Source organism: Garra rufa, chromosome 3 (genome assembly GCF_049309525.1).
Source record: "Garra rufa chromosome 3, GarRuf1.0, whole genome shotgun sequence".
Classification (NCBI taxonomy): Eukaryota; Metazoa; Chordata; class Actinopteri; order Cypriniformes; family Cyprinidae; genus Garra; species Garra rufa.
The window spans coordinates 32,920,510-32,945,197 of record NC_133363.1 but is presented as its reverse complement, the minus strand read 5'-3'; the positions used below and the strand labels follow the sequence as shown (position 1 = coordinate 32,945,197).

Here is a 24,688-nt window from a genome sequence, read left to right as displayed (position 1 = left end):
ATTGTTGACAGACATTCCAAACAAGAAGTTTGACCTGGCAGTGACATCATCTGCATGTCCATCCGAGGAGCTGAAACGCGTGGCCCCAGACATGCCTGTTGTCTCGCTGGAGTGGCTGATTCAGAGCTTGATCTGTGGAAAGTGCCTCAGCTATGACAGCAACTCTGAATTCTGTCACAACCCTTCCACATAAACCATCATTCCTCTAGTGTCTTCTCACATGTCTTTTAAACGTCCTCTGTGTTTTAGTGCATGCGTTTTACTGTACATAGTTTTTATGAAATAAAAAAAAATGTGATTGTTTCACTTGTCTTGTTTTATTTCGTAACAGATTACAAAGCATATGGTATTTACAGATTTTAAGTGTTCATGTTCAAGGAATAGATTCACTTCTCTACAATGGCTTAAGATAGATAAGAGTGCAGAAAAGCAGGACACCAATTGTGACATCTTACAATAATTTAAATATACAAATCTATAACTATTAGGCATGCTTTAATAAGCTGAAATGCAGAATTGTGTGAATTATCCCTCAAATCTTCAGGCACCTCTTTATAGCCCAAAACTGTAGGACAAACAAACAACATGAGTTAGATTTTTTTTACATGAATCAGCTCACTGAAGCACTGTATCAGTTATGCCTACCTTCCCAGTGTGCCTCCTGCCTGTGTGTAGTATTTGTTGTAGTCTAGTCGTAACAGCAGTTGTGCCAAATCAGAGTTTATCTGGTGGTTACGAACACTGGAAAGAATCTTGAAGAGCAGGAATGACTGACGACTAAAACCCTGTGAATTAAAAGTACAGCAATCTGAAAAATTTTTGAAATTGTGGGGGAAAAAAAGACTGTGTTATAATTATAATTATGCATTTCCAAAAATGTAGTTTGTCATAATTTGGACCTTTTTTTCCACTTAGTATTTCACTGTTAATGGCCATATTTCAACTTGTCATAATTATGACTTTTCGTGGATGTCATCATTTTAATTTGTCATAATTGTTTTTTATCTAAGTTTTGTTATAATCACTTTTTAACTCCATTTCAACTTGTCGTAAGTGTCGTGGAAATAATAGTATAAATAATATAGATAAAACGTTGAAATTGTGAAATAAGTTTAAAAAAACTACCTTTATTTTGACAATTTATGATATAATTATGAATTATGACATAAAAAGTCCTGATTTTGAAATGATTCCAAATCCAAGACTGTCGTGATGGAAGCCCATTTCCTATCAAACAATTTAGTAAACTGTAATCATACTTTTATGACTTAGTATGTCATAATTTTGACCTTTTTTTCACATAGTATCTTACTTTTAACTGCTATGATTGACTTTTTGTCTCAATTTTTTTTTTTATCCAAGTTTTGATTTGTCATAATTATGACTTCTTTATCAGCTCTATTTCAACTTATAAGTATCTTTTAAAATAAGTATAATTTAAAATAATAAAATGTTGAAACAAGTGAAATAAGAACATTTTACCATTTTATTTTGACAATTTATGATATAATTATTCCAAATTCAAGGTTGTATTTATGGAAGCCCATTTCCTATCAACATATTTAGTAAATGGTAATCATACTTTTTATTTATAAAAACATAATTATGACTTAGTATGTCTTCATTTTGAATTTTTCATTTAGCATCTCACTTTTAACTGCCACGATTGACTTTTTGTCTCAATTTCAACTTGACATAATTATGACTTTTCATGGCTCTGTCAATTAAAATTTGTCATAATTATGTATTTTTCAATCTAAGTTTTAATTTACGTGTCCTAATTATGACTTCCAAATTTCGACTTGTCATAAGTATCATCTAGAAGGAGATCAAACGTTGAAATTGTGCATTAAGTTTAAAGGTTTACCTTTTTATTTTGACAATTTATGATATAATTATGATTAAGACACAAAAAATCCTGTTTTAAAAGTTTTTCCAAATCCAATTGTGTAGTTATGGAAGCCTATTTCCTATCAAACTATTTGGTAAATCATAATCATACTTTTTCGTCATAATTATGACTTTTTCACTAAGTATCTCACTTTTAACGGCCATGATTGACTTTGTTTCAATTTCAACTTTTCATGATTATGACTTTTTATGGCTGTACGCAATTTAAATTTTTTCAATGTTTTTGTCATTATTATGTTTCTGATTTGTCATAATTATGACTTTTTAACTTAATTTCGACATGTCATAAGTATCTTCTAGAATTTTAAGGCATAAAATGTTGAAATTGTGAAATAATTAAAAAAAAGTAAATAAATAAAAAGTACCTTTTTATTTTGACAATTTATGATCATTCTACTTATGAATTATGACAAAGTCCTGATTTCAGTATTGTATACATGGAAGCCCATTTTCTTATCAAAATATTTAGTAAATCATAACCTTCTTTCTTGTCATAATTTTGATTTTTTTTCCCCACCTGGTATTTAACTTTTAACTGCCATGATTAACTTTTGTCTCAATTTCAACTTGTTAGATTTAGGATCATAATTTTCATTTCTGACATGTTTTAATTTTAATTGATTTATGTGTCCTAATTATGACTTTTTAAACTCAATTTCAACTTGTCATAAAAGTATCTTATATAATTTTAAGAGATAAAATGATAAATGAAATTGTGAAATAAGTAAAAAAAAACTTTTTATTTTGACAATTTATGATATAATTATAATTATGATTTTGACATTATTCCAAATCCAAGATTGTATTTATGGAAGCCCATTTAATATCTAAATATGTCATAATTATAACTTTTTATGGCTGCATATCATAATTTAAATTTGTTATTCAGTTTTAATGTGTGTCATAATTGACTTTTTAACTCAATTTCAACTTGTCATAAGTATCTTCTATAGTTTTAAAAGAGACAAAATTGTGAAATAAGTTTAAAACAAAAGTTTACCTTTTTATTTGAACAGTTTATAATTATAATTATGTATAATGGAATTGAAATTATTCAAGATTGTATTTATGGAAGCCCATTTCCTATCAAAATATTTGGTTAATTCTAATCATATTTTTGACTTTTTCCACTTAGTATCTCACTTTCAACTGCGATGACTGACTTTTTGTCTCAATTTCAACTTGTCATATTTTATGACTTTTTATGGCTGTCATAATTGTTTGTTTTTAATCAAAGTTTTGATTTATGAGTCATAATTATGACTCAATTTCCACTTGTCATATGTATCTTCTATAATTGTAAATGTAATAACTGACTTCTCATAAACTCGACTTATGACTTTGTCTTAATTGCTAGTCATAACTAACAGTAATTTTCTGTCATTATTATGACTTTCTCAGTTTTGATAGTCATAATCCTGACGTTTTATGTCATAATTATGATTTACCAGAGCATAATTGTTTTTCTTCCCTCATGAGGCTGAAATAGGCTTCTATAAATACAGTCTTGCATTTTGAATCGTCAGTTCACACAAACAAAGCTACCTTCACAAGAATATCCAGCTGAGCTGCTCCTCTTTCATCTAGAGGCCCAAGATTCTGACTGACCAGGGAACAGAAGTTATGACAGAGGTCCAAAATCTCATTCAAGCAGTGAAACACCTGGGAGAGGAATCAAATTAAGATCAAGAACCAAAGGCAGAACATAGCCTGGATTATTGACAAGGAGAGGTTTGTTATGGACACTCACAGGCTTGAGCAGAATGAACGACTGTGCGAGGAGATTGCTGAGAAAATGATCATGAGCCAATCGAATGCTTTCAAAATCTCTTGTGGAATTGATCTGTTGCAAGAGCTGTGAAAACTGTGACTCCAGAACGTCCACCTGAAGAACAATGGAGGAAACACCAAAATAAATCTATTATTTTTTCATATATTTACTAAAATACAGTCGTGGCCAAAAGTTGAGAATTACATAAATATTGGAAATTGGAAAAGTTGCTGCTTAAGTTTTTATAATAGCAATGTGCATATACTCCAGGATGTTATGAAGAGTGATCAGATGAATTGCATAGTCCTTCTCTGCCATGAAAATTAACTTAATCCCAAAAAAAAAAAAATTCCACTGCATTGTTAAGAAGGCTTCAGGGCGTCCAAGAAAGTCCAGCAAGCACCAGGATCTTCTCCTAAAGAGGATTCAGCTGCGGGATCGGAGTGCCACCAGTGCAGAGCTTGCTCAGGAATGGCAGCAGGCAGGTGTGAGCGCATCTGCACGCACAGTGAGGCCAAGACTTTTGGAAGATGGCCTGGTGTCAAGAAGGGCAGCAAAGAAGCCACTTCTCTCCAAAAAAAAAACATCAGGGACAGATTGATCTTCTGCAAAAAGTATGGCGAATGGACTGCTGAGGACTGGGGCAAAGTCATATTCTCCGATGAAGCCTCTTTCCGATTGTTTGGGGCATCTGGAAAAAGGCTTGTCCGGAGAAGAAAAGGTGAGTGCTACCATCAGTCCTGTGTCATGCCAACAGTAAAGCATCCTGAGACCATTCATGTGTGGGGTTGCTTCTCATCCAAGGGACTGGGCTCACTCACAATTTTGCCCCAAAACACAGCCATGAATAAAGAATGGTACCAAAACACCCTCCAACAGCAACTTCTTCCAACAATCCAACAACAGTTTGGTGAAGAACAATGCATTTTCCAGCATGATGGAGCACCGTGCCATAAGGCAAAAGTGATAACAAAGTGGCTCGGGGACCAAAACGTTGAAATTTTGGGTCCATGGCCTGGAAACTCCCCAGATCTTAATCCCATTGAGAACTTGTGGTCAATCCTCAAGAGGCGGGTGGACAAACAAAAACCCACTAATTCTGACAAACTCCAAGAAGTGATTATGAAAGAATGGGTTGCTATCAGTCAGGATTTGGCCCAGAAGTTGATTGAGAGCATGCCCAGTCGAATTGCAGAGGTCCTGAAAAAGAAGGGCCAACACTGCAAATACTGACTCTTTGCATAAATGTCATGTAATTGTCGATAAAAGCCTTTGAAACGTATGAAGTGCTTGTAATTATATTTCAGAAACAACTGAAACAAAGATCTAAAAGCAGTTGAGCAGCAAACTTTGTGAAAACTATTATTTGTGTCATTCTCAAAACTTTTGGCCACAACTGTATATAGTATAAATAGATGATTCAAGTTGTAACCTGAAGGTAATACTGAAGGTTGTCCACTAGGAAGGCCATGTGGTTGCGGAGTCTGCATTTAATGGCATCCGTCTGGTTTGATTTAAGATGTTTGCGCTGCATCTGCAAGGCCCAGCAGTGCTGCAGCTCAGACTGGACTCGACGCACACTCAACAGGTAACGGAACACTACGTTATACCTGGAATCAACCAAGGGTTAGCTTCATATGAGCTTCTGTGGTGTTTTATTAATAAAACAATATTACGAAACAGCTAATACAAAACAATGACCTACTTCTCCAACACAGCAGGAGTGAAAAGAATATGTAGTGGCCATTGAACCTTGTAAGCCAATCCCAACGCTGCCCAGCCAGTAGGCGGAGCCTCACGAGGAGAAGTCTCCTGTGGAGGAGTGGTGCCCTCTCGATTCCCAGAAGCCTCTGTAAGCATAATGAACAAATTCTGTTAAGTATTTAATATGTGGAAAGCGTTGGTGAAGGATAAAAATGCTAGTCAGTAGGCAATACCTTTGCTTTCTTTTCCTTGGTAGTCTATGGTCAGATGCAGGAGGGGCAAAAGATTGTCATCGTCTAGCAGCACTTTATGAGCTGCTTGCTGAAATGCCACATTGACATCTGTAACAAATGTAGCAAATTAATCATGAAGATGAAGAATTTGAAGAGGGTGACCTCTAAGAAAAGTAAGAAAAGTGTCTTAATACCATGTTCGGTGACAGCAGACGGTGGGGTTTTCAGCATATGTTGAGCAAGGTCAATGAAGGCCTGGTATAGTTCACCTCGCCCCAACAAGTAGAAGTCCTTTATGATCTAAAACAACAAAAAAACATTCATTATGAATGCAACAGTTCACCAGAAAAAGCATATCATCTACTCAAACTGCTTTATTTACCTTCAGCTGCCCCAAAAGATCAGATTCTTCAACCATCAAAGTCCATAAGTGCTGCAGGAAAAAGACAAAAACACAGTCACATCTAGACACCTGGAAGTGGTTTTAGTGTTCATTAAAACATGATCATATTTTAGCTCCAGAAAGAGTATATACCAGGGGTGGCAAACATTGTTCCTGGAGAGCCGCAGCCCTGCAGAGTTTGGCTTCAACCCTAATCAAACACACCTGCACAAGCTAATCAAGGTCTGAAGGGTTAATAGAAAGATACTTGCAGGTGAGTTTTAATTAGGGTTGGAGCTGAACTCTGCAGGGCTGCGGCTCTCCAGAACCAGAGTTGCCACCCCGGTATATACAGTTGTGGTCAAAAGTTTATATGAACCTTGCAGAATCTGCAAAATGTTAATTATTTTACCAAATTAAGAGGGATCATGGAAAATGCATATTATTTTTTATTTACAACTGACCTTAATATTTCAATAAATATTTAATGTAAAAGATGTTAACATATAGTCCACAAGAGAAAATAATTTATAAAAATGACCCCGTTCAAAAGTTTACATACACTTGATTCTAAATGCTGTGTTGTTACCTGAATAATTCACAACTGGGTTTTTTTTAGTAATATCCTTCAGGTCCCACAAATTCTTTGTTTTTTCAGCATTTTTGTGTATTTAAACCCTTTCTAACAATAACTCTATCATTTTGAGATCTATCTTTTCACACGAAGGAGCTATGTGCAGCTATTACAGAAGGTTCAAACTCTCACTGATGCTTCAGAAGGAAAAACGATGCATTAAGAGAATTTGAATATCAGGGTAAATTTGACTTATTTTGTCTTTGGGGAAGAGTATCTTCTGTAGCTTCTGAAAAATGTATACTTTTCATTCTGTTCAAAAGTTTTCACCCTTGGCTCTTAATGCATAATTTTTCCTTCTGGAGCATCAGTGAACGTTTGAACCTTCTGTAATAGTTGCATATGAGTCCTTCAGTTGTCCTCAGTGTGAAAAGATAAATCTCAAAATCATACAGTCATTGTTGGAAAGAGTTCAAATACACAAAAATGCTGGAAAACCAGTACACAGTATTACACAACACAGTATTAAGAATTAAGTGTATGTAAACTTTTGAATAGCGTAATTTTTATAAATTTAACTATTATTGTGAAATATCTTATTCAGGTCAGTACTAATAAAAAATAACATGCATTTTGTATGATCCCTCTTGTTTCGGTAAAATAATTAACATTTTGCAGATTTTGCAAGTTGTAAGTAAACTTTTGACTTCAACTGTACATTTCCATTTCCATTTTTTTCTTGATCTTTTTTGAGACGTCATTAATTTCTATGGGTTTCCAGTTGTGAAATCATAATTCTAATATTTCCTGACAATTCCACATTTTCCATGACTTTGGAAGCCCTGCCTTTGATTTTATCATCTTTTAGATTCTCATTACCAATATAATACAACACAACGTGTCAAAATAATTTAAATTGAAAACTATTTTTGCTAATAATTTTCAATAAGCTTCCATTTGTTTACATTAAACTACATTAGTTAACAATAAAAAAACTAATAGTTAATTAATAAAAAACATTTATTAATATTTGTTAATGTTAATTTCAACATTTATTAAGTATGAAAAAAAATACTACTTAAGTCAATAGCACCATTAACTGTTTGGTCTCTTTTTTGTGTAAGGAAATAAACTCATAGGTTTGGAACAAGTGGATGGGTACGGGTTAGTTTTTTAGGTTTTATCTGTTAATATTATTTAATAAACCTTAGCTAACATGGCCTAACAATGAACAGTTGCATTTTTTGTAATGTTATGAAGCTACGAGAATAATTTAAATAGTCATGAACGTGTGTCAAAGACTGACACAAAAGAGAAGAAATTGTTGAATAAAGTGGTTATTTTTGTTTTCTTTATGGACATAAGTATTTTTGTAGCTTTATAAGAATTCGGTTGAACCACTGATGTCACATGGACTATTTTAACAATGTCCATACTACCTTTGCGGGCCTTAAATGTGTCCGTTGCGTTACTGTCTATGCAGGGCCAGAAAGCTCTCGGATTTCATCAAAAATATCTTTATTTGTGTTCCAAAGATGAACAAAGGTCTTACAGGTTTTGAACGACTTGAGGGTGAGTAATTAATGACAGATTGTTCATTTTTGGGTGAACTATCCCTTTAAAATATGTTTTAGACATGTTTCTTGAGATTCACCTTTGTATCTGAATTTAGTTACAGGACAAACCTCAGCAACTGTGCTGCGAATGCCATCCACAAGATTTTCAAAGTCGACCAGGCTAAAGAGAGGCTGCTGTTTGAGTCTGTGGAGCTCTGCTGCAAACATGTCCTCCTGGTGCTTCAGTATAGACCCTGAGCAACCACATGAGGGCAGCGTTACAAAACTAAACCATTACAATGCACAAACAACAGCGGCAATATGTTTTTCCACTCACCAGCTCGAGATGGGCTCTGGTTGTGATTTTCAAACATTTGCACCGACTCCCCAACAAAGAGGATTTTTTCAGCTACTCGAACAGGGATGTATGAGGGAAGCATCTCCACACGCAAAGAGAACTGCTGCAGGGAAGGAGCCAGCATGTTCTCTTCCTCAATCAGTCTCTATAGAGGAACAGCAATGATTAGAGGACAGTTTAATCCTGGAACGTGTATAAATTGCGATCATAACTGCGGTAAACTGCCATATTTTAATTAATGTACAAGCAGACAGAGTTGGGCTGTTTAGCATACTCGCGTTAGCCCTTGCGGGTGAGTGTTGTAATTACACCATTCTGTTGCCAAATCTCCATTGACGGCCATTCAAAGGCGGCTGGGTATTTAATTGATTTTTTTAAACGGCAACATATACATTATAAATATTTCATCACATTATAGAAGATGTTTTGCCGAGGAGCAATTCAATTTTATAAGTGCGAAGTGGATATGTTATATTCTTGAGCTTTGCTTCAGTAATAAACCTTCATTGACACATACCAGTCAAAAGATTTTTTATCTTCAAAGTAGAGGAAAAACTGTAACATTTTGAAATATTTTTACTATTTAAAATAACTGTTTTCTATTTGAATATATGGTAACACTTTACAATAAGGTTCTTTAGTTAACATTAGTTAACCACATTAGTTAACATGAACTAATAGTGAACTGCACTTATACAGCATTTATTAATCTTTGTTAATGTTTATTTCAACACTTACTAATGCATTATTAAAATCTTGTTAACATTAGTTAATGCAGTGTGAACTAACATGAACAAACAATGAACAACTGTATTTCGGTTAACTAACGTTAATAAAGATTAGTAAATACAGTAACAAATGTATTGCTCATGGTTAGTTCATGTTAGTTAATACATTAACTAATGTTTAACTAATGAACCTTATTGTAAAGTGTTACCGAATATATATTTAAATGGAATTTATTCCTGTGATCAAAGCTAAATTTTCAGCATCATTACTCCAGTCTTCAGTGTCACATGATCCTTCAGAAATCATTCTAATACGCTAGTTTGCTGTTCAAGAAACATTAATTATTATTAGCAATATTTAGTGATCAGCATTTATCAGAAATAAAAAGCTTTTGTAATATTATACACTATACCATTAATAAGCTTGGAGTCAGTAAAAAAAAGAGGGAGGGCAGTTATAGAAATTAATACTTTTATTTAGCAAGGATGCTTTAAATTGATCAAAAGTGATGATAAAGACATTTATAATGTTACAAAACAATTTTTTTACAAAACAACAAAAGTTAAATGCTGTTCTCCTGAACTTTCGATTCATCAAAAACACCCTTAAAAAATTCTACTCAGCTGTTTTCAACATATTAATAAGAAATTAGGGTTTAAAATTTAGCTTTGAAATCACAGGATTATATTAAATTTTAAAATGCATTCAAATAGAAAACAGTTCTTTTAAATAATAAAAAATATTTCAAAATTGTACCGTTTTTGCGGTACTTTAAAATAATTTGATTTACCATCACTCATGATGCGCATCCATTGTTTTATTATTATTATTATTATTATTATATGTTTTTAATTTTTTGTAAAGAAAAAAAAACATTTTTAAAGAAAACTAAATATAAATCTAAACTAAAATATATCAAATTACACTAGTCAAAATAAAACTGATCATTATAGTAGAAATTCTGGCAGGGACCATTTTATTTTTGGAAGCCTTTTAAAGTGTAAAGTGGATTTATTTAATATATTTTAGGCCTTGAAAATCAAATCAAATCAAATTCAATCAAAAAAGAAAAAGCATTCAGAAAAAGTCTGTTCATGAATTCATGAAGTTGGATTATGGTTGTATAATTTCCTTTTTTTATAAAGAAAAAAAATCATTTTAAAATAAAAGCAAAACAAAACAACAACAAAAAATTATATTACAAGAAATATTCTACAGAAAAACAAACAAAAAAACACTACACTACTAGGCTGGTAAAAAAAAAACACTTATTTTACTGGACATACACTGTCATTTAAAAGTTTGGGACTATTATGATTTTTAATGTTTTTAAAGAAGACTTTTCTGCTCATTAAGGCTGTGATTATTTGATTAAAAATACAGAAATGCTGTGTTTTTGCTGTTCTTTTTCACTTTTTATTCATCAAAGAATTCTGCAGGCCTGATAGTGGAAAAAATTCCTGAGCCTGAACTTTTTTTTCCCTTGCCCCCAAGGTGAGTGGGGTGGAGGTACTATGTATGCGACGCACTTTTACACATAACTTGTTGGTTCAGTTCAGTCAGATAAAGGTTTTTCACAAAAAAAGCTTATAGATTGGCATTTCAGCCTTTATCCCATTAAAATGAATAAATCAAGTATATAATGCATAACATTTATTTAAAACAATGTCCTAATTGTTTAGATTTTTAGAAAGCACATTAACTTCTTTCACATTTACAACTCTGTGTTTGCATAAAAAACATTGGTCGAGATTTGCAATAATCTGACCAAAAACAGGTAAAAATTTGGACGTGCAAATTAATTCTATGTCACGAGGGGGCGCTTTAGGAGCACTGAAATATTACGGTTTCCCTAAGAATGGCTGAAAGCAAAGCAGCATTAACGCTGTTTTATCCGTCATGAAATGAAAATGCCAACGACACGTTTCTGAGGACTGTCGGTTCCCTTCAGATACATTCATATAAAGACAACAGTGCCGCGTTTTGACTTTGAAACGTGCAGTGAGCATATTTATTCAATGAAATCATTGCCTCTTAAAGTTTAATCCAGCTCTATCGCGATTCTCGTCTTTCCGTCCCCAACTGTAAGACCTCTTAAAATAATTAATCCTCTTCTTTTACTATTTAAAATATTTACCACTTTTTATGGCCTTAAATTTGATACAACTAAATTGAGGAGTTTTAAGGACCCCATGAGCCCTCTACTTCAGGATAGCGCGTCGGGCAGCCGGTCAAATAATGTTGGTAGCCCGACTGGAAAACCCAATAGCTCCGGGACGTCGGGCTAGCGATTTTGCGAGCCCTGTAAATATGCCTTTATCGAAATCCTTAATGTCTTCCCCTGGCTTCATAAACATAGCCATGACTTACGGTTTGAGTTGCCAGTAGGAGACAATTGTACAGTATGCGAGCTAAAAACACCTTCGCGCATGGAGCATTGCCTTAACCTGTATCAATCTATTTGACAAAGACACAAGGCCCGCCCCTTCCCTACTTCTGATTGGCTCATCGGCTAGAATGTGACTTGTTTGAGTCGTTGAGCGTTAAAGCTGCTCTCTGACCTGCACATCTCAGATTTAGAGAAATGACAGAGCAATATCCGCGAATCTGATTTTTTTTTTCCCCGCAGCCACAGTACGCCGGAAATCCGGCGTGGTGCCGGAACGCTATCACCCCTGATTCTGAAAAAAGCATCACGGGTTCCAAAAACATATTAAGCAGCACATCTGTTTCCAACATTGATAATAATTCAGCATATTAGAATGATTTCTGAAAAATCATGTGACACTGAAGACTTAGTAATGGCTGATGAAAATGTAGAAATAAATCACAGAAATAAATTATATTTTAAAGTATATTAAAATACAAAAAACTTAAATTGCAATAATATTTCATATTTTTTTGTAGTTTTGATCAAATAAATGCAACTTTGATGAGAATAAGGGACTTCTTTAAAAAACATTAAAAATCTTACTGTTCCCAAACTTTTGAACGGCGGTGTATCTGGAACTCACATTCACATTTATACATTTAGGGCCTAAGAAATCACACCAGACAAATTACCCAGCCTACCCTGAATCACAGAACATCAGTTATTAAGTCACGCACCAAATCCTGAAGCTCACGGAGCTGTTTTCCACTGAGACCTCCAATACCCAGGTCCTCCTCCTCTTCCTCTTGTGCAGCTGTGACTCCACCCGCACTGGGGCCCTGCTTGACAAAGAACTCCTCACTCTGATCCAGCAGCAGCCCGTGCAGCATCCACGCAGCCAGCTGCTTATACATCACGCCATGGCAGACTGCAAGAATCCTGCAAAACAGACACTACCATTAGAGCAGTAAAAATAGATTTCTGTCTTACGTTCATGTGCATTAGGGGGTTTTATTTGGGTTTTTGAGAGCGCACTTCTCTAAGGCCATCCTGACAGGAGGCAGTCCTCCACAGCTGTGCTTGTACACAGTCTCTAAGATCTGGCAGCCATGAATCTGTTGAAACAAGAAAGTTTCAGAAGGTTATTATTTTCAACCATGCACTCTTCTAATCATTTACTGCAAACCGGTGGCACCCGTCAAGCTACTGACCTTCTGAGACTTGATGGTCTCCACAACAACCATCACAGAGGGGAAGAGAAGCTGAAACTGAACAAGAGAATAAACTGCAAGTTAGTCATATACAGTGGGGCTGAAAACTCTGGGACTTAGTATGATTTAATTTAAATCTAATGTTTAAAAAAACAATAATTTATTAACTTAAATCACGATATACACTTCTGTTCAAAAAGTTTGAGTTCACTAAGATATTTAATGCTTTAAACGAAGTCTCTTATTCTCACCAAGGTTGCACCTTTTTAATAAAATATACAGTAAAAATAGTAACACTTTGCAATATTAAAACTTATAAACTGTTTTCTCCTTATTTTTTTTAAAAATGTTTTTTTCCTGTGGTGGCAAAGCTAAATCATTACTCCAATGAAATCATTCAAATCAAATAAAAAAAACAACAACAAAGAAATCATTCTAATATGCTGATTTGGCACTCAAGAATCTTTTTGATTATTATCAATGTTGAAAACATTTGTACTGCTTTATACTATTGTGGAAACCATGTTTTTTTAGATATCTCAAAATGTCTTTAAAAATACAATAACAATGTCTTTATTGTCGCTTTTGATCAATTTTATTGCATTCTTGCTGAATAAGAGTATTCATTTCTTAAAAACTTAAATACATACACTACCAGTCAAAAGTTTTGGAGAGTAGGATTTTTAATGTTTTTTTAAAGGTTTCTTCTGCTCAACAGGCCTGCTTTTATTTGATCCAAAGTACAGCAAAAACAGTATAATTTTGAAATTTGTTTACTATTTAAAATAACTGCTTTCTATTTGAATATATTTTAAAATAAAATGTATTCCTGATTTAAATTTTTTAACATCATTACTTAAGTCACATGATCCTTCAGAAATCATTCTAATATTCTGATGTGCTGATCAAAAACATTTATTATTATGTTGAAAACAGCTGAGTAGATTTTTTTCAAGTTTCTTTGATGAATAGAAAGTTAAAAAAAACAGCATTTATTTGAAATATTTTGTAACATTATAAATGTCTTTATCATCACTTTTGATCAATTTAAAGCATCCTTGATAAACAAAAGTATTAATTTCTATAATGTCTTTCCCCAAAAAAGCTGAATGGTATAGTGTATAATGTTACAATAGCTTTTTATTTCAGATAAATGGTGATCTTTGGTTCTTTCTATTCATCAAAGAATCATGATAAAATGTATTCTGTTTTAAACATTGATAATAATAATAATAATAATAATAATAATAATAATAATAATAATAATAATATAGTAAAATGTTTCTTGAACCGCATAATCAGCATATTAAAATGATTTCTGAAGAATCATGAGACACTGAAGACTGGAGTAATGATGCTAAAAATTCCACTTTGATCACAGTAATAAATCACATTTTAAAATATATTCAAAAAGAAAGCAGTTATTTTGAAAAGTAAAAATAACTATATTTCTGCTTTCACTGTATTTTGAATCAAATAAATGCAGGCTTGGTGAGCAAAAAAAGACTTAAAAACATTAAAAATCTTACTGTCCAAAAACTTGGACTGGTAGTGTACAATAAACAAACAAATCCTACTGATCCCAAACTTTTGAACGGTAGTGTAAATAGATCAATTGATATTTCTGATAATCCAGCATTATTTCAGTGGATTGAATGTAAAGGTAAAACGTCGAAAAAGTTTTGATTTACCTGTTCCAGCATGTAGTTTACATGAGAAATGGAGAGGTGTGGGTCACCAAGAAACTGTAGGGAAAATTAAATGGTATTATCTGACATTATTTATTCATAAAAGCACCACAAGGGCTTTAAATGTAAACTCCAAATATAAAACCTCTTTTTCAAGGTCCAGTAAAGCCTGCCGATAGGGCTGCAGCATGGAGTTGAGCCCAGTGCAAAATGCCCTCAGGTAAATGCCATGGAGCCCAGACTGGCTCGGCTGGCTGCAGTAATGCTCCTGTGAGGCATGTAGAAGAAGAAAAAACTTCAGCCTTGATCTAAACATGTCCTTGACACACATTGCATGCAGAATAAACTCAGATTACCTGTTGGTGGACATGACCTGTGTGTTGCTCTATGAATTCTGTGAAGCGCACATAGTCAGTACCCATTTTACAGAGCCGATTGAGGACACTGGTTTCACTGGGGTGGAGGAACGGAAGGTCCTGGGACACCTGTGACAGGCAACACTTGAGTCTCATTACACTGGCATACCACTAACATAGTACCACAGTGGTACATGGTATTACCATGTTTTTGGGCATGCATCATGGTACTGTTATATCATGGTATTCTCTTAAGCACCATGTAACTATAACTGCCACAGTAGGAAATTATTTTAAAATAAATCTATATATAATTGTATTGATAAAGTAAAAACACTACATGTTAGCTAAATATTATTGTCGTACTTCCGTACAGCTATAATGCAATTCATCCACTTTATATACTACAGTTAAGTTACACACTAACATTATTAGATGCATCACTGACAGAGTACTGCATACAATACCTGCAATCCATTCCGTTTATTCCAGGTGAATATTGTCCCAGGATATCCACTCAGAGCCAACAGCAGCTCATGAATCATTTTATCGGAGTTGTTAGTCAAATAGCGTATCCAAACGAAACACACGATAATAAAAATACAGACAGTAAGCTCTCATCATTAATATTTTCGCACCGCCAAAACCCCGGTCGCATGGTGATGACGCAAATCCCGAGCGCGACAGGGGAAGTGCTGCTCAGCCAGCTCCACTACACTCACATTTATCATTATATTTTTACCATATACAGCTGATGAGGAATCATTTGCAGAGAATATATTTAGAGGTAAACAGTGCTTATTTTGTCTTACCGACATGTAGTAGTTTTATGTGCGTGTGTTTTGCTGTTTCATTTACATTACATATGTTGATTGCACATAACGACTCATTAGACTCATTAAAAGTGAGATTAGAGTCATGTAAATCCCTACAGGATTAGCAAAATTGTAATTATAATACATTAGTAAAATGCTTTGGTAGTTATAACGTGATAATTTATAATAACAATCTGTGCGAACTCGAATGAAAACAAGCCTAAAACTGCTACAGTTAACTCAACACTGATGTAACACTAATGTAAATTAAAATACACACTTATGTTTATGTGTAAACTGTCAAGTCTGCAGCATTAAATATCTTGCTAACTACTGTTGAAGTGTTTGTTTGTCTGTCGCTGGGAAACATGCCTAGATTACAGCCATCAGGCCCTGAACCTGCTGTGTAGGACACTTTTTTTTATAAACTTGCTAAACTAACTTTTGATTGTTTTACATTTTTGCAGTGATGGCAGCGGAGAGAGAAGGAGATATCGTCTCTGAGTTCCTCAGTCAGAATCCACACCTGGTGAACTGGGTTGAATCTTTAAGAGGACCCTGTGAGACAAATAAACAGTGGAATGCCAGAAAAGAGTTTGTCCTGCGAAATATGGAGGCCTTTCCTACCATCCAACCTGGGATCCCAAGTTCTAGTTTGGATAGACTTCTGTCTCTGTCCATGGTTTGGTCGAACCATGTATTTTTGGGCTGTCGGTAAATGTCATTTTTGGATTTTCTTTTTTTTTTTCATAAACGCAAAATTCATTTATTTCAGTTGTTAATGGGTCAATGACATGTACAGTTGAGGTCAAAAGTTTACATACACCTTACAGAATCTGCAAAATATTACTTATTTTAGCAAAATAAGAGGGATCTTACAAAATGCATGCTATTTTTTTTATTTAGTACTGACCTGAATAAGATATTTCACATAGAAGATGTTAACATGTAGTCAAAAGCATTAAGAGCCAGAGGTGTAAACTTTTGAACAGAATGAAGATGTGTACATTTTTCTTATTTTGCTTAAATATCATATATTTTTTAATTTAGTACTGGCCTTCAGAAGCTACAAAAGATACTTGCATGTTTCCCAGAAGATAAGAATAAGTTACATTTACCCTGATCTTCAAATTCAAAACATTTTCACCCTGACTCTTAATGCATCGTGAGCATTTGAACCTCTAATATTTAATAGTTGCATAGGAGTTGTTGTCCCTCAGTTGTCCTCGGTGTGAAAAGATGGATCTCAAAATCATACAGTCATTGTTGGAAAGAAGAAACAGAACAGTTTTTTTCTGAAGAACAGCAGGCAGATTAACTGTTCAGGACAAACAAGGGAATCATAAACTATCACTAAACAACAACAAAAAAACACTGTGGATCATTCAGGTAACAACACAGCATTATGAATCAAGTGTATGTAAACTTTTGAACAGAATAATTTTTATAAATTCAACTATTATTTTCTCTTATGTGGACTATATGTAAAACATACATTTTGTATAATCCCTCTTTTTTTGTAAAATAGTTAACATTTCGCAGATTCTGCAAGCTGTATGTAAACTTTTGAAACCTCAACTGTTTATCATTTTTTCCAAATTTATTTATTTTAAACACTACAGTTTGAAAGTTTGGGGTTGTTACATTAATTTTTTAAAGAATCGATACTTTTATTCAGCAAAAACACATTAAATTGATCAAAAGTGACAATAAAGACATTTATAATGTTACAAAATATTTCTGTTTCAAATAAATTCTTTTGTGATGTTATATTCTTTAGTTTTCACAAAAATATTAAGCGCTTTCCAACACTTTTTAAAAATAAGAAGTAGTAAAAATATTAATATATAAATATATAAAGTTTGTTGTAATATTTCACAATATTTTATGATTAAATACATGCAGCCTTGGTGAGAATGAGAGACTTCTTTAAAAAATATTTTAAAAAACTTTCTGACCCAAAATTTTTGGAAGGCAGGGAGCAATGCATACATAAACTTACTTAATTTTTTTTTTTTTAATCTCTATTATTAAAGTTAATATTGTAGTATTGAAATAAATTTGTGTGTTCCTTGTAAGCACGTAAAGTAGAAAATGTAAAGGTCATAGAACTGCCCTGATACCATAAAGATTAAAAGCATTAAATTCTTTAAAAAGGAAACAGTCTGACACAGTCTTTTATTACTTTTGGTGGGAGAAAAATAGTAAAGCAATTTGTTTTATTTGTTATTAGTATATTAGTATTTGAAAAACATCCACCAAATGTGAACCTGGACCACAAAACCAGTCATAATCAGGTTTTACATCAGGCATATATCTAAAAGCTGAATAAATAAGCTTTCCATTGATGTATGGTTTGTTATGATAGGACAATATACAACTATTTGAAAATCTGGAATCTGAGGGTGCAATCTAAATATTAAAAAAAATCACCTTTAAATTTTTCTAAATGAAGTTCTTAGCAATGCATATTACTAATCAAAAATATGTTTTCATATATTTATGGGATGATTTAATTGACAAAATATCTTCATGGAACATGATCTTTACTTAATATCCTAATGATTTTTGGCATAAAAAATTTATAATTTGACCCATACAATATATTGTTGACGATTGCTACAAACATACCTGTGCTACTTGCGACTGGTTTTGTGGTCCAGGGTCACAAATAATAGCCACACCACACTTCTAATACATTTCTAATAACTTGGCACATGTTTTTTTCTTAGATTAGATTTTTTTTGAAGATTTTTCCTTTTTTACTGAGAAAACAATTATTTGTCATTGACCCTAATGCAGATATCCACAGCCTGTAATGGACAAGGTAAATGAGATGGCAGAAGGAATCACTGTGACTGACGCCCCTGAGCGAAAAACTAGAGATGAAATCATGGGAAAAACAAAAAGACCTGCTTCAGGTAAATGGGCTATTTTTAATGTGTGTCATTGATTTATTGTACACTACCATTTAAATGTTTGTGGATGGTAAATTTTTTAATGCTTTAAAATAAGAAGAGTATCAAAAATACATCTAAAATATTAACATTATGAAATATTTTTAACAATATAAATAACTATTTTCCATTTTAATATAATTTAAAATTCATTTATTCCTGTGATGGCAAAGGGGTCATTCCGTGTCAACTCAACCAGAGGTCCCCAGCTCAAATTTTTGATTTTGCTAATATTTATTTTTAGGAAAGATAGACATGTATAGTGATGAAAGCCAAAATATTAAATGTCATGGATGAATAATTACTGAGTAATCCACTATTTTGTAAAGGGAGGTCAAAATGGCAATTTTCACCTTAGATTCAGAGTCAAGTTACAAAATTACAAAAATGACTTCAGAAAGATGACAGCCTCATTATCTTATTTTTACACAGAGATTGGTAGTTATATTAGTAAAATATGTTGACTTTAGCACTCTTTGTTGCATTATGTGCCAATGGTGACCATTCAGAAATGGGGAAACTGCACTTTTCAGGTTTTTCTCCAAAGTTTGCATGTCTGTAACTCAAGCAGTATTAAAGACATTTGAATGCCCTTTTATGTATTGAGTCTTAATAAACTTTCCTTTTGGCATATTTATTTTTAAAGCTCTATGAGATTTGGTTCCAGAGATATTAGTTACTTTTATTCAACCAGCAAGTTTTTTTGGACCGGAAATGACACAGGCTTCTCCCAAAAGATAATAAGACGATGTACAAGAGGCATCATTGTGGGAAAAAATATTTCTCATCTTTTATTTACATTTGAACAAAAAGTGGCATGTCCAAAATTATTCATACCCTTCTCAATAATCAATAGAAAAGCCTTTATTGGCTATTACAGCACACTTCCTATAATTGCTGATCAGCTTTTTGCTTGTCTCCACTGGTATTTTTGCCCATTCATCTTTAGCGATGAGCTCCAGCTCTTTCAGGTTGGAGGGTCTCCTTGCCATCACCCTGATCTTTAGCTCCCTCCACAGATTCTCAATTGGATTTAAGTCAGGACTCTGGCTGGGCCACTGCAAAACGCTAATGTTTTTGTCTGGTAACATTTCTTCACGACTTTTGCTGTGTGTTTTGGATCGTTGTCGTTCTGAAATGTCCACTGGTGCCCAAGGCAGACTGCCTGATGTTGTTGTTGAGAATTTTGATGTATTGCTCCTTTTTCATGGTGCCGTTTACTGTGATTAGGTTCCCTGGTCCACCGGCTGAAAAACACCCCCAAAACATTAGGTTCCCACCACCATGTTTGACAGTGGGGATGGTGTTCTTAGGGTTGAAGGCTTTTCCTTTTTTACACCAAACGAAGGCTACATCATTGTGGCCAAACAATTAAATTTTTGTTTCATCTGACCATAAAACAAAAGACCAGAAGTCGTCTTCTTTGTCCAGATGAGCATTTGCAAAGGCCAAGTGGGCTTTTGTGTGCCTTATCTGGAGAATTGGTGTCCTACTTGGTCTGCGTCCGTGGAACCCAGCGGTGTGCAGTGTCCGTTGGACTGTCTGCTTGAGATGTTGCCACCAGCAGAGCCCAGATTCATCAGGATGGCCTTGGTGGTGATCCTTGGATTCTTTTTTACCTCTCTCACTATCCTCCTGGCCAGCACAGGTGTCACTTTTGGCTTTCGACCACGTTCTCTGTGATTTTTCACAGTGCGGAACGTCTTTTATTTTTTAATAATACTTTGCACTGTAGCCACTGGAACTTCAAAACATTTAGATATGGTCTTATAGCCTTTTCCTGACTTGTGAGCAGCCACAATGGTCCTCAGTGTTGTCCTTCACCTGTTGAGTTGATTAAAACAGCTGTTCCCAATGAATCAGGGTAATTAGGATGCTTTAGAACACAGAGGACTATTTGGAATGGTATTGAACTTTGATTTTTCCCATAGACTGTGACAGTTTGCAAAGGGTATGAATAATTTTGGACATGCCACTTTTTGTTCAAATGTAAATAAAAGCTGAGTACTATTTATTTCCTCTTGTACATCGTCTTATCTTTTGGAAGAAGCCTGTGCCATTTCCGGTCCCAAAAAAAAACCAAACTGGTTGAATAAAAGTAACTTTAAGTAAGAATTTGCCAGAGGTATGAATAATTTTGGACAATCTCTGTGCAAATATAATATAATGATGCTGCCATCTTTCTGAAGTCATTTTAACCCCCTGTAACTTGATTCTAAATCTAAGGTGAAAATTGGCATTTTGACCTACCTCTACAAAATAGTGGATTATTCAGTAATTATTCATCCATGACATTTAATATTTTGGCTTTCATCACTATACATGTCTCTCTTTCTTCAGGGGAAGATTTGAAATTTGGTTGATTTGACACGCAATGACCCACAGCTGAATTTTCAGTAGCCATTATTCCAGTTTTCAGTGTCACATGATCCTTCAGAAATAATTATAACATGCTGATTTGTTACACAAGAAAACATTTCATATTATTAATGTTGAAAGCAGTTGTGGTTAACATATTTTATTAGAGTAATACAGAAGGATTTAATACTGATTTACACTGACTTTTAACTGTATTTTGTAGCAGTGGATGCTGATTACCAGAGTAAGAAGGCTAAACCCGGTGATACAGACGTCAAAGCTCATGCGAAGACTGTTGGGCGCCCATCTGCCAGTACTCTGAAATCGAGCCCTCCACCGGGGGCTCCTACAGAACACCAGCCCTTTTTTAATCGACTCTATAAGGCAGTTGCTTGGAAGCTTGTGTCTGCTGGTGGCTTTGGCCCCAACCTGGAACACTTTGAAATCTTGCGCAGTTGTGTGGAGTCATGCAAGGCCAGTCTTACCTGTGTGTTTGTGCCACTCAAAGACATTCCTGACCTGCCTATAGGTCGTACCCAGAAAGAAGGACAGGTTTGTGAACTGCGCTGCTGCACCGTCTACATGGGTACAGGCTACGGTCGTGATGAGTGTGCCGCCAAGGCAATGGCCTCCAAAGAAGCACTCAAAGTATTTCAAGGGCAAAAAGTGACAGTGAAAGTTTGCCGTCGCAGGTTCAGAGGTAGAGACGTTGACGATTTGGTTTTGCTGGATGAACAGTCCAGGAGCCAGGCTTTCCCTCCAGCTCTCAGCTACCCCTTTCAGGAAGACCAGTAGAGTTTCATTCTGCCACAAGTTGTAGATTCGGTTATGGCGACATTTTCCACTGCAGTTCCAAAGAGTTTCATTTGTTCAGATTTTAGTTATCCTCATTCAGAATGGCACTATGGAGAAGGACCGGTAGGTTTGTAGTTGTTTGTAAAAGCGATAAGAGTTGTGTGCCTTGTAAAGTGCTTATGCTGTTGCTTTGGAGTCTCGCTTGTGGTTTTGAAGTTTAGATGGTTTAGATCTTCATGGTTGTTGAACATCCATAACTGTGGTCATAGTTCAGTCTGACCTTGAAAAATGTTGGTGGTTTGAAAAGCTGCTATTTTAATTGCTAAAATGTCAATAACTTTTGTTTTATTTATTTCTAAATCATTACATCGAGAATATACAGTCTGCAGTTGACAGTGGTTGGATTTGTCCATGTCCAATATTCAAAAAGATAATATTCAGAAAAATAATTCTTTGATTAATACATCAAATTGTAATGGTTAGACTGAGTTTTGATTGTTAAAAGAAAATATTACAGTAAATAATAAAACAGTAATAATACAATCTTATTGTTAGCTTGTTATCTTAATTTCATAATACTGTTTTTTATATATATATATATTTTCCCTTGCTTCCCATATATTGGACAGTTTTTATTTATTAATACATGTCATAACCACTTTCTTGGTCATACACTGTGATGAGGTTTGGTAATGTTGTTGCTGTTCTTTGAATGTCAGTTAAAAACTGCCGTCTGTTTCAAACCAGTGTTCAATGTTCAAGCAGGCATATCAGTGAAGTGTAAATGTTTGGTTAAATTAACTGCTAGCTTTACTTGAGGTTTAACTTGGGTTATATTCTGATTTCATAAGAAGATGTAACATGTCTGTACGTTTTTGTTTTGTTTGGTAGTGACATTTTAAAAATAAAAAATCGTGAATCTCTAAAAATCTCAAACTTGATGGGATGGTTCCAAACCAGGCACTACATGACGTTATGGTAAGTACAATTGCTTTTTAGTTATAAGTCTGAATCAAAAGCTTCTAGATGTACATTTAACCCTAGGTGAATTTTCCGCTATTTTCAATTGGAAAAACTCTTCCAAAGCTATTCACATTAAACTTGGCACAAATCATCCCAAGACCCTCATGAATCCCCCCAAAAAATCCCCCAAAATTTCATTTATTAAAATGTTACAAAAACATGAGCCAGTTAAAACAGTTCAGAATTGCCAATTTTCACTAATTGACCTACAGATAAATACTTCTGGATTTACGAATTCTTAGTTGCAAATGAAAATTTTAATGTTTGTAAGACTTTAGAATAGGGTCACATGGCCACAAAACCAGTCATAAAGGACATTTTTTTAAATGAGATTTATATATCATCTGGAATCTTAATAAATAAGCTTTCCATTGATGTATGATTTGTTAGGATAGGACAATATTTTGCTGTGGTACAACTATTTGAAAATCTGGAATCTGAGGGTGCAAAAAAAACAAAACAATTTACACTAAGAAATTTACTAAATATCTTCATAGAACATGATCTTTACTAAATAGCATAATGATTTTTGGCATAAAAGATAAATATACAATTTTGACCCATACAATGTATTTTTGGCTATTGCCACAAATACCCGTGCTACTAATGAAAAAATACTAGTGCTACTTATGGATTTGTGGTACAGGGTCACATATTTACTATTAAAAGGTTTCCCTCAATAAGCGACTAATTTGCTGCTTATTAATTATAAGTAGGGTAGTTGTTAACTTTATGGGATCTAGAACATGGTCATAAAAAATAAGGCATTAAAATGAGCTTATAAGTACTAATAAACATCCAATATGCTGTTAATATGCATGATAATAAGCAATTAGTTATAAGTGAGAATTAGACCTTAAAATAAAGTGTTACCTAAATGTTTAACAAGAGTCCACATACATTGCAATGCAAAAGAATTCATACCCTTAAATTTTTTTCACGTTTTATGTTGCTGCCTTATGTTAAACTGCTTTAAATTACCTTTTCCACATCCATCTACACTCCAAACACCGTTATGACAAAGCAAAATCAGAATTGTCACAACTTCGTAAATTTATTAAAAACAAAAAAACTGAAATAAATACATTGCATAAGTATTCATTACTTTGCTAACGCACCTTTACAGCCTCAAATCTTTTTTGTAATGGTGCGACAAGCTTTCCACATCAGCATTTGGCAATTATCTGCCATTCTTTTCCTCACCTCTTCACCTCTCAAGCTCTGTTAGCTTGGATGGGGTCAGACGCACATTTTCAGGTTTCTCCAGAAATGTTTTCTCCAATAATTGGTTTCAAGCCCAATCTCTGGCTGGACCACTCAAGGAAATTTACAGAGTTGTCTATAAGCCACTCTTGGGATTTCTTAGGATCATTATAAGGTGAACCTTCTGCTTAGTCTGAGGTTCTGAATGCTCTGGACTGGGTTTTCATTAAGGCTGTCTCTATATTTTGGTGCACTGAGATTTTTTTCTACTCTGACGAGTCCCTCAGTCCCTGCCGCTGATGAACAGCTCCACAGCATGAGGCTGCTACCAGCACACTTTACTGTTGGAATACTACTCTGCAGGTGATGAGCAGTGCCTGGTTTCCTTCAAACATGATGCTTGGTATTAGGGTTCATCAGACCAGAGAATCTTGTTTCTCACAATCTGAGGGTTTCTTTAGAGTGACCATCACGTTCTTGATCACCAGTCTAACCAAAGCTCTTCTCCATCAGTTGCTCAGTTTGGCCAGGAGGCCAGCTCTAGGAAGAGTCCTGGTTGTTTCAAACTTCTTCCATTAAGGTAACGGAGACTATAGGCAAGGCAAGGCAAGGCAAGTTTATTTATATAGCACATTTCATACACAATGGTAATTCAAAGTGCTGTACATAAGAGGAATAGCATAAAAATCATAG

At 34.3% G+C, this 24,688-nt stretch overlaps 3 protein-coding genes across 6 annotated transcripts in view; 2 read left to right on the top strand and 1 right to left on the bottom strand.

Moving 5' to 3' along the window:
* Positions 1-313, top strand: part of tp53bp1 (tumor protein p53 binding protein, 1) — a 31,410-nt gene extending 31,097 nt beyond the window's left edge. For all 4 annotated transcript variants that reach the window (XM_073835948.1, XM_073835949.1, XM_073835950.1 and 1 more), the window contains one exon: positions 12-313. In XM_073835948.1, the coding sequence (XP_073692049.1) occupies positions 12-193 (182 nt within the window). In that variant the 3' untranslated portion in view covers positions 194-313. The remainder of the gene's footprint in view (positions 1-11) is intronic.
* Positions 311-15,485, bottom strand: tubgcp4 (tubulin gamma complex component 4). Its single transcript, XM_073835952.1, has 18 exons — positions 15,312-15,485; positions 14,845-14,973; positions 14,634-14,756; positions 14,492-14,545; positions 12,801-12,857; positions 12,625-12,704; positions 12,327-12,528; positions 8,469-8,634; positions 8,261-8,385; positions 6,002-6,052; positions 5,814-5,919; positions 5,620-5,727; positions 5,388-5,532; positions 5,115-5,292; positions 3,662-3,796; positions 3,457-3,573; positions 646-785; positions 311-565 (listed from the first exon to the last, which is right to left on the bottom strand). The coding sequence occupies exons 1-18, from the start codon at positions 15,387-15,389 to the stop codon at positions 553-555; spliced, it is 2,007 nt and encodes a 668-aa protein (XP_073692053.1). The 5' UTR covers positions 15,390-15,485; the 3' UTR covers positions 311-552.
* Positions 15,486-15,525: 40 nt separating this feature from the next.
* cdkn2aip (CDKN2A interacting protein) lies at positions 15,526-22,472 on the top strand. Its single transcript, XM_073835953.1, has 4 exons — positions 15,526-15,631; positions 16,127-16,373; positions 18,462-18,580; positions 21,198-22,472. The coding sequence occupies exons 2-4, from the start codon at positions 16,129-16,131 to the stop codon at positions 21,767-21,769; spliced, it is 936 nt and encodes a 311-aa protein (XP_073692054.1). The 5' UTR covers positions 15,526-15,631; positions 16,127-16,128; the 3' UTR covers positions 21,770-22,472.
* Positions 22,473-24,688: the final 2,216 nt, after the last annotated feature.

Bases quoted from the DNA above. Each gene is read 5' to 3' on its own strand.
- cdkn2aip (XM_073835953.1), top strand. From the start codon at position 16,129: ATGGCAGCGGAGAGAGAAGGAGATATCGTCTCTGAGTTCCTCAGTCAG. The intron at 16,374-18,461 runs GTAAATGTCATT...ACCCTAATGCAG, and splicing joins CATGTATTTTTGGGCTGTCG to ATATCCACAGCCTGTAATGG. The intron at 18,581-21,197 runs GTAAATGGGCTA...TGTATTTTGTAG, and splicing joins AACAAAAAGACCTGCTTCAG to CAGTGGATGCTGATTACCAG.
- tubgcp4 (XM_073835952.1), bottom strand. From the start codon at position 15,389: ATGATTCATGAGCTGCTGTTGGCTCTGAGTGGATATCCTGGGACAATA. The intron at 14,974-15,311 runs GTATTGTATGCA...TGCCTGTCACAG, and splicing joins ATAAACGGAATGGATTGCAG to GTGTCCCAGGACCTTCCGTT. The intron at 8,635-12,326 runs GTGCGTGACTTA...GTTCCTCTATAG, and splicing joins TCCGTGAGCTTCAGGATTTG to AGACTGATTGAGGAAGAGAA.